The sequence below is a fragment of the Electrophorus electricus genome, chromosome 19 (assembly GCF_013358815.1).
Source record: "Electrophorus electricus isolate fEleEle1 chromosome 19, fEleEle1.pri, whole genome shotgun sequence".
Lineage (NCBI taxonomy): Eukaryota > Metazoa > Chordata > Actinopteri > Gymnotiformes > Gymnotidae > Electrophorus > Electrophorus electricus.
The window spans coordinates 9,732,978-9,742,055 of record NC_049553.1 but is presented as its reverse complement, the minus strand read 5'-3'; the positions used below and the strand labels follow the sequence as shown (position 1 = coordinate 9,742,055).

Genomic DNA, 9,078 nt, shown 5'->3' with positions numbered 1-9,078 from the left:
GGCAGGAGAGAGGAGCTTTTGGAGCCGAGTCCGTTATTGCACACCATGTCCTAAAGCCATCTGAGTGTTCAGGTCATCATACCAGCTCAGATTAGCAGCAGAGAGGCCTGTACGGGCTCCGGGCGTCACGGCAGAGCTCCGCCCTGCTGATGTCAGGAGCAGCTGGGACCGTTTCCTTGCTGCATGAGGTTACGGAGGCCGAAGGAGATTGCCATCGTTTACCTGTTAGACCCATGTGGCCCTCTGATTACAAGACCTGGCACTCAAATCAGAGAAAGAATGTGCCGTTTCGATTGACATCCGCTGATGAGGCTTGCTCTGTATGTGTGTATGTGTGTGTCTTACATCCACCCACATGCACACACATACACACACACACACATACACACACACACACACACAAAACCTTAAGCAGGCACATACAGATGTTTGCATGCAGGCAGGCACAAACTCATTAAAGAACACTGAATGATATGCTGCATGGTCACATTAACCTAACCACATACACATAAACACACAATAACCTAACCACGTACACATAAACACACATTAACCTAACCACGTACACATAAACACACATTAACCTAACCATGTACACATAAACACACAATAACCTAACCACGTACACATAAACACACAATAACCACGTACACATAAACACACAATAACCTAACCACGTACACATAAACACACATTAACCTAACCACGTACACATAAACACACAATAACCTAACCACGTACACATAAACACACAATAACCACGTACACATAAACACACAATAACCTAACCACGTACACATAAACACACAATAACCTAACCACATACACATAAACACAATAACCTAACCACGTACACATAAACACACAATAACCTAACCACGTACACATAAACACACAATAATCTAACCACGTACACATAAACACACAATAACCATGTACACATAAACACACAATAACCTGACCACGTACACATAAACACACAATAACCTAACCACGTACACATAAACACACAATAACCTAACCTCGTACACATAAACACACAATAACCTAACCACGTACACATAAACACACAATAATCTAACCACGTACACATAAACACACAATAACCATGTACACATAAACACACAATAACCTGACCACGTACACATAAACACACAATAACCTAACCACGTACACATAAACACACAATAACCTAACCTCGTACACATAAACACACAATAACCTAACCACGTACACATAAACACACAATAACCTAACCACGTACACATAAACACACAATAATCTAACCACGTACACATAAACACACAATAACCATGTACACATAAACACACAATAACCTGACCACGTACACATAAACACACAATAACCTAACCACGTACACATAAACACACAATAACCTAACCTCGTACACATAAACACACAATAACCTAACCACATACACATAAACACAATAACCTAACCACGTACACATAAACACAATAACCTAACCACGTACACATAAACACATTAACCTAACCACATACACATAAACACACAATAACTTAACCACATACACATAAACACAATAACCTAACCACGTACACATAAACACAATAACCTAACCACGTACACATAAACACAATAACCACGTACACATAAACACACAATAACCTAACCACGTACACATAAACACACAATAACTTAACCACATTAAAGTGAGAGAGAAGGAGAAAGAGAGAGGGAGAGATACAGAGAGTCGGAGCTTTATTAGGGGAGTTAAGGGATAAAGAGTGTGTGTCAAGTAAAGAATTATAATTTTTAATTATATCCTTGAAGAGGAGAGATGAATGAAAGGTGACAGACAGAGAGAGACAGAGAGTTGTTGATCTGAGGCTACAGGTACATGCAGCGCAACCGTATTATTATTATTATCTATGTGCTGTCCTACACTGGGCCGTGCCTCCGTAAATGTGTGTGACGAACACACAGCTATACGCGACTGACCTCAGGACAGAATGTCTGCTTGAAGCGACACAGCTCCAGCGTGTAGCGGGTGGAAACGTCAAGCCTATGACATCAGCGGGCCGCTGTAACCTCGTCCCCAGGACCCCTCCCGTAAGGGTGGGATGGGTGAGGAGATGATGGGAGGGGAGGGGAGAAAAGAAGGAGTCACGGGAAGGCAAAGGAGGAGAGAGGGAGTGACTGGAGTAGGAGTGGACCTTGCTGAGGAGACTCAGCATTGAACAGACTGAAGCACGCAGAAGGGCTTGAATGGATTTTCTCAGGTAACTGGACTGGCCAGAGGCGTGTACACCATTTATGTCCACTGCATAGAAATGGAGAGAAATGGTTGCTGCTGAGTTCACCTTAATAAACTAAACTTCCCTTATTGCCAGAAAGTGGGTTTATGGCCTTTTTCTCTTTTCTCTTCCATTCTTTTTCAAGTTTTTTTTTTGCCATGGCTGTCGGTCACGATCACCGTTCAGAGTTCAAATAGATCTCAATCTCTCTCACAGAGCCAGCGGGAGGAGGGCGATTTGATTTCTGTCTCCCTCCGCCCCAATGTCTCTCTCTCACTCTCTCTCTCTCTCTCTCTCTCTCTCTTCTTCCCCCCTCAGCTCTCTCTCTCTCCCACACAAACAACAAACACACACACCCTTGTGCACATACCCACACGCTTGCATACACAGAGCAAGACGGCCATAGATTATATGCCATAGACGACGTGTTTTTCTAGATATACCAGTTGTCAGGTTTTTGGCATCTGTCTCTTTTCTTCACATTATAAACCCAGTGGATGTTCTACCCATTTCTCTGCGACCCAGGCACAAACCTTGTGTCCAGAGCAAGTGTTTTGGACCTCACACAGTGACTGTTCTACTGGGCTGCATGTTTTAGTGATGTTCATCACCTCACCTGACAATCTGCTCTGATGAATACAGCTTCATGTCAGCGACACTACGTCAGAGAAATCGTCAACCGTGTTGTTTCATCTGCTTGTGCAAAAGACAAAAAAAGCCTCCCCTAAACATATATCCACAGCATTTCTCAGTGTGTGTGTGTGTGTGTGTGTGTGTGTGTGCGCGTGCATGCATACATGTGCTTGTGTGCATGTGTTTGCGTGTGCATGTGTGTGTGTGTGCGTGCATGTGTGCGTGTGTGCGTGCGTGTGTGTGTGTGTGTGCGTGTGTGCGTGCGTGCGTGTGTGTGTGCGTGTGTGTGTGTGTGTGTGTGTGTTTCTCTATAGGACCCCTATGCTCCTTGACTCCCCACATCATTTTTGTGTTTTTGAGTGTGGGGCGGGAGCCTCACTGGAGCAGGGGGCTCCTACAGAGAGGGAGAGTGAGGGGGGAGGGTCTTGTTTTTCCAGCCACTAAGGTTAATTCCTTATTCCACCCTATTGATTTTTCCGTCATCCCCGGAAGCCCAACAAGCTTCTGGAACCAAAGATACTAGAGATAGTGTGAAGGGGGCAATAACAGAGTGCACAGACAATGACAAACCATTTCCCACCAGCCAGAGAGAATATTCACAAATCTGATCACACACAGATCTAAAAGCATCCACTGCTTTGATCTGCCCAACAGTTTGTGTCTTTCTTGCACTGATTGTGTTTGTGATGCCTTTTTTTGTTTTCTTTCGCTCTTTTCTCTTTTGAAAAATAAGCTCAATGACGCTCTGATGATTTGTCTTTTTTGCTCTTTCTTCTTTTCTTTTTTGATTTTTTCTTACCACAGTAATCTTTTTTGAATTTTCTCTTTTCTCTTCCCCCTCCTTTTTGTCTTAACCCTCAGGTCCGCTCACAAAAAAACATGATGAATCTACAATGAACCGGCCGCGAGATGAAGGTATTTTTGTTGCATGTTTTTCCTTTTTTCTTGTATTTTTTAAGTCTTTTTTTGGAGGGGGGGGGGGGAATTAAAAGAAATCCCAGAACCTTCTTGAATAGTCATGTGTAATAGTATTTATTAGTCATGTGTAAAAGCATTTATTACCCACATGTGAAAATATCATATTTATATGTGTGTCTGTGTGAAATACCTTGAAAGCGCTTTTGGATGTCTTTGAAGAAGATTGGTGAAAAGCTCTCGCCATCACTGCTTTCTGTGAAGAGGATCTGTAGCGTTCCAAAATCTCACCAAACGAGTGTGTAGCCACAGAGGAAATCCAGCTGGATCACCATTAATGGACTAGATGACAGAGGCTTTGGAGCGTAATACTCAAACAAAGCCCCGGTTCTGCAGCTTTTCTGCAAAGTAACTGCTGCTTGGCGTTCGGCGGCATTGTACGAGGCCGAGATTATCACGGCTGAAATATCACCCTGGCTGTAATGAGGGCAAAGCCGGCAGAATCTGTTCGGTGCGCCGGGGCGTGGGGACGAGCCTCCAGAGCAGCGTTATCTGCTCTCGCAGTGCGCACCAGCCTGCAGATCTAAAGAAATCCACTGATACGGCAAGTAGAAGGAGATCCTGGAGGCTGCGTTGGCTTGAAAAGTTGCACGCTGACACTGAGGCACACACGTGTGAGCCCATTGGTGTTTCTCAGTGTTCGAGGGGGCCTCTCTGGAATGGTGTTGAACGCCGGTCTCCTTCACCCAGTGCCTCCGAGCTTCCCATCCTGCTACCACTGTGAAGGCCCCAGACTCTACCTCCCCATCCCCCCCCGTTCTTGTGTCGCCAAAGGGATTCTTTTTCTCTCTTTGTCGTTTTTGGTCTTGCTGTTTTGCTTTTTGATTTTAAGGAGTTCTTTGCCATGTGTTTTCGCTTTTCTTTGCCCTGGTAGGGACTCATGCAGTTTAGAATTAGTGCAGTGTTTTGATTCATGAATGGCTGGTTAGATCTTTGGAAGACTATCTCACTGCACACTCTTATTGAGACAGGCAGTCACATATATGTCATTAGTGCCTTTAAACAAAGCATTCTCTTAATATCTATTAATGTCTTAATGTTCGATTAACACTAATGAAGTCATTGGCATTGCTTCTTATAATAACCTTGTATAAAAGGATACAGACAGTTCTGGTACAAAAAAAGTCTGAATATGTTGTGTAAATGCTCTGTGTGTGTGTGTGAGTGTGTGTGTGTGTGTGTGTGTGGGTGGGTGGGTGTGAGTGTGTGTCTGGGGGGCTTGTGTGCATGTTGTGGGAGTGCTGTGTGTGTGCATGCGTATGTGTGGGTGATATGTGTTTGTTGTGTACATTTGTGCTTGTTGTGTATGAATATGTGTGTGTGTGTGTGTGTGTGTGTGTGTGTGTGTGTGTGTGTGTGTGTGTGTGTGTGTATATGTGTGTGTGTGTGTGTGTGTGTGTGTGTGTCTGGGGGGCTTGTGTGCATGTTGTGGGAGTGCTTTGTGTGCATGCGTATGTGTGTGTGTGTTTGTTGTGTACATTTGTGCTTGTTGTGTATGAATGTGTGTGTGTGTGTGTGTGTGTGTGTGTGTGTGTGTGTGTGTGTGTGTGTGTGTGAGTGAATATGTGTGTGTGTGTGTGTGTGTGTGTGCGTTTGTCAGAATCAGGTACTGAAGAAGGGTAATGTTTGTGAGCAGGGCAGCATTATACTGGTGTGCTGAGAAAGATCTTGATTTCTAAAGGAGAGGCTTCTGACGTCTGAGGCGTGTTGGCATGCACTTGTGCAAGTGAGTGTTAATATGTGTGTGTGAGCGTGAGTGTTTGTTTGTGTCAGCCTGTGAAAGTGTGTCCACCTGCGCGCAACTGATTATGCAGTGAAAATTCATCATCATCACATACACACACACACACACACACACACACACACACACACACACACACACACGCTTACCTGTTTATACATGTCACTGCCACCCCACAGAGGCTCCTCCCACATCTCTATCACTGCCACCCCACAGAGGCTCCTCCCACATCTCTATCACTGCCACCATCAGAGGCTCCTCCCACATCTCTATCACTGCCACCCCACAGAGGCTCCTCCCACATCTCTATCACTGCCACCCCACAGAGGCTCCTCCCACATCTCTATCACTGCCACCCCACAGAGGCTCCTCCCACATCTCTATCACTGCCACCCCACAGAGGCTCCTCCCACATCTCTATCGCTGCCACCACAGAGGCTCCTCCCACCTCTCTTTCGCTGCCACCACACAGAGGCTCCTCCCACCTCTCTTTCGCTGCCACTACACAGAGGCCGTCTCATCTAGGGGTCGCAGGGTAGCACTACTGGAGCCACTTCACTGCAGGTCCACAACTTTGGGTCCCACTTGTATAGTTTAGCTTGATATTTCTCATTAATAATCTCCTCTCAACAATGAAAATTTTGCAATATAAGATTATACTGTCAATACAGACATGAAATGATGAACTGTTCAGAATGCAGTGAGGTTAGTGCTGTTTGTGCGGATTTAAAACCAGATGGTCAGTGATACAGTAAGGTCCAGCAACAGAGGGAAGTAGTGGACGATATCATGGCACAAACTGAGAATCGCAGAAACAGCCACGAACATGATAAATGGCATCACAGATGTGTAGAGGAACTGCTGTTAATGTGAGTTCTGCCCTGAGCGGATGTGTTTTATCCGGGTTGCAACGTTGCTGTCAACCCTTCAGGCCTTTTGTGGATCACATGCAGCCTATGATGTGACTGATCCTGGATGCCGGTGCATGCTTCCATGCCAAAGTTAGCATGCATAGGCTACATGTTCATTCTGACTGCAGACATGCACATCCAGTGACTTAGAATGTACAACGGTGTGCACGAAAAGAGTCTATCACTATTCAACACAATGACTCTTTATACCACAAGGTGCAAAAATACGTGTTTATTTAGCGTTTATGTAAAGGAAAGCTGAATTTCAGTAGGCCCTGTAAGTGCAAACCAACCCATTTTGTCCCAGAAAGTCAATTAGAATCGGAATGTATGAAGAAACATTAAACAGAAACAATTCCGTGAGCTCCAGCAACAGTTCAGCCTGACTGAATGGTAAGAACAGTTCAGCCTGATTGACTGTTAAAAATCAATGAAAGTTTGATATATAAAGTTTCATAAATAAAAGAATAATTGATGAGTGCTGTAATAACATGTGGAGATCTGCATGTCAGGAATGATTTGGAGTTGTCAGTACTGGAGATGCTCAGCAGCACAGAGTCACACAGCGCCTGTGCGTTCTCCACCCGTTATTAAGGCTTAATGCTCTGGCACATCAAGTGTGTAAGTAGTGCTACAGGAAGTCTGTGTAAGGTGTAAACTCGATGTTTGCTGTACTACAGTGCTTCGTTTGTACTGTAGTTTAGTTTTTGTGATGGCTGTTTTTCTCTAGGTTTTCACTGTATTGTAGTCTATATCTTGTATTGTAGTGGCCCTGCTAGAGCAGGTAGAGCAAGCTGCCAGCATCACCAAGGTAACAGGCCATTCTCAGGAGTCACATGTGCTGTCATGTTGAACATAAGTGAATCCCTCTGGTTGAGGACCTAAACATAATCCGTAAACATAAGGTGTGGTACTACAGGGTAGTTTCTGCACACAGTTGCCTCATAACTGAGAGTTCTGGTGTCAAACGTTTTTTTATGTCATGTAGTCCGTGTTTTTACTGCACTCTAAGTGTCTGTTTTCTGTAGTGGACCAGAAAGTCCGTGGGGGTTCTTGGTCCTGGATGGAAAGGGCATTGTGGACTGCAGTGTAGGACAGCTGTAGGTGTGTGTAGTGTGTGATGTAGTGTGTGCTGCTGGAGGCACTTCAGTGAGCGGGAGGTGTGGCTGTTTTGCCTGCTGATACACTTCCAGTACACTCCCAGTACAGTCCGATCAGGCTGATTCAGGCTTCAGTGTATGCGATTCATGGTATGTGTTTGCAGTGTATGTGTATGTGTGGATCCATCACTCTAACACACACACAACCATAAAGCCATGGATCCATCACAATACCTCACACACGACCTCAGCCCAGTATCACTATAGCACATTTCATGACATATAAGGTGAGTTCTTCGGCAGTGGGGGCTGGTCCCCTACCATACTATACTAGTATAAATACTAGTATATAAAATATAAATGGACATTCTTTATTCTGATAAATGCATGTGTTCAACAGTGCCCTCTACTGGTGCATTACCCAAGAGGAGGATAAGTAGAATAGTGGGTGACAAAAGAACATGAATTTCAATAGCTGCAACACTGTAGAAACCTGGGAACTGGATGACAGCACTATTAGGGTTGAGAAAAGTAGTGCAGTGAGGCAAAGAACAGGTTAAACTGTTGGGAGGGTAATCAGTTGCTTTGGGAGCTCTCTCTCGCTCTCTCTCTCTGTGAGTGTGTGTGTGTGTGTGTGTGTTTGCATGTGTGTGGGGTGGTGGTTAATCAGCAAGCCTGTCAGCTCTTGGCTGCATCTGCACCATCTACAGGGCTGTCAACATCTACTATGCTCCCCGCATCACACACACACACACACACACACACACACACACACACACACACACACACACATTCTAGTTAAAAGCTGACAGACTCTATTTCATAGGGTTGAGAGAGAGATAGAGATAGAAAAGAGAAATGAGAGAGAGAGAAACAGGAAGAAAGAGAGAGAGAGGGAGAGAGAGAGAGGGGAATAGATGTTGAGGTCTACTGAACCACCATCATGCAGAGCTAACATTAATCAAGCCACAATGAGACTACAATTTAATACGTTGCTTTAAATCTTATTAGAGATGCTTTTAATCGCCCCTGTGCTTGGGATGTATCACTGAACCTTGAAACTCTATCAACATAGTAGATATAGTTCATTTAAAGCAGCATATTGAAAACATTGTTACAGAGCCATCAACATATTTTCAGATCTGCAGCTCCATCAACAAGTTCTCAGGCTCCTTCTGTCCTAAATCTGTTTTTCTGTCGGTGACTTTGCTTAGTACGTCCGTGCTGAGGACCTTGTTAAGCTTCTCTTCTCCATCACTCGTTGAAATGACTAGAGGTTCGCAGCCCCATTTCAAAGGGAATGAGAAATGAGATGTTAAGGAAATATGAACCATTAGCTCTGGTGCACCAGCTATCATTGCAAACGTGAAGTGTTTGGGCCAGCTGAAAGGAAGAATCACAGGTTGCCTTCTCATTTAATCTCTCGGCTGTATGAGAAA

General features: G+C 44.5%; 1 protein-coding gene across 2 annotated transcripts in view; it reads left to right on the top strand.

Moving 5' to 3' along the window:
- Positions 1-9,078, top strand: part of nlgn2a (neuroligin 2a) — a 75,018-nt gene that overhangs the window by 7,006 nt on the left and 58,934 nt on the right. Inside the window, exons 1-2 of one of the 2 annotated variants that reach the window (XM_027028445.2) lie at positions 2,238-2,264; positions 3,774-3,827. In XM_027028445.2, the coding sequence (XP_026884246.1) occupies positions 3,806-3,827 (22 nt within the window). In that variant the 5' untranslated portion in view covers positions 2,238-2,264; positions 3,774-3,805. Of the gene's footprint in view, positions 1-2,237; positions 2,265-3,773; positions 3,828-9,078 lie in introns of those variants that run through there. The other variant, XM_027028446.2, reaches the window with a different exon arrangement.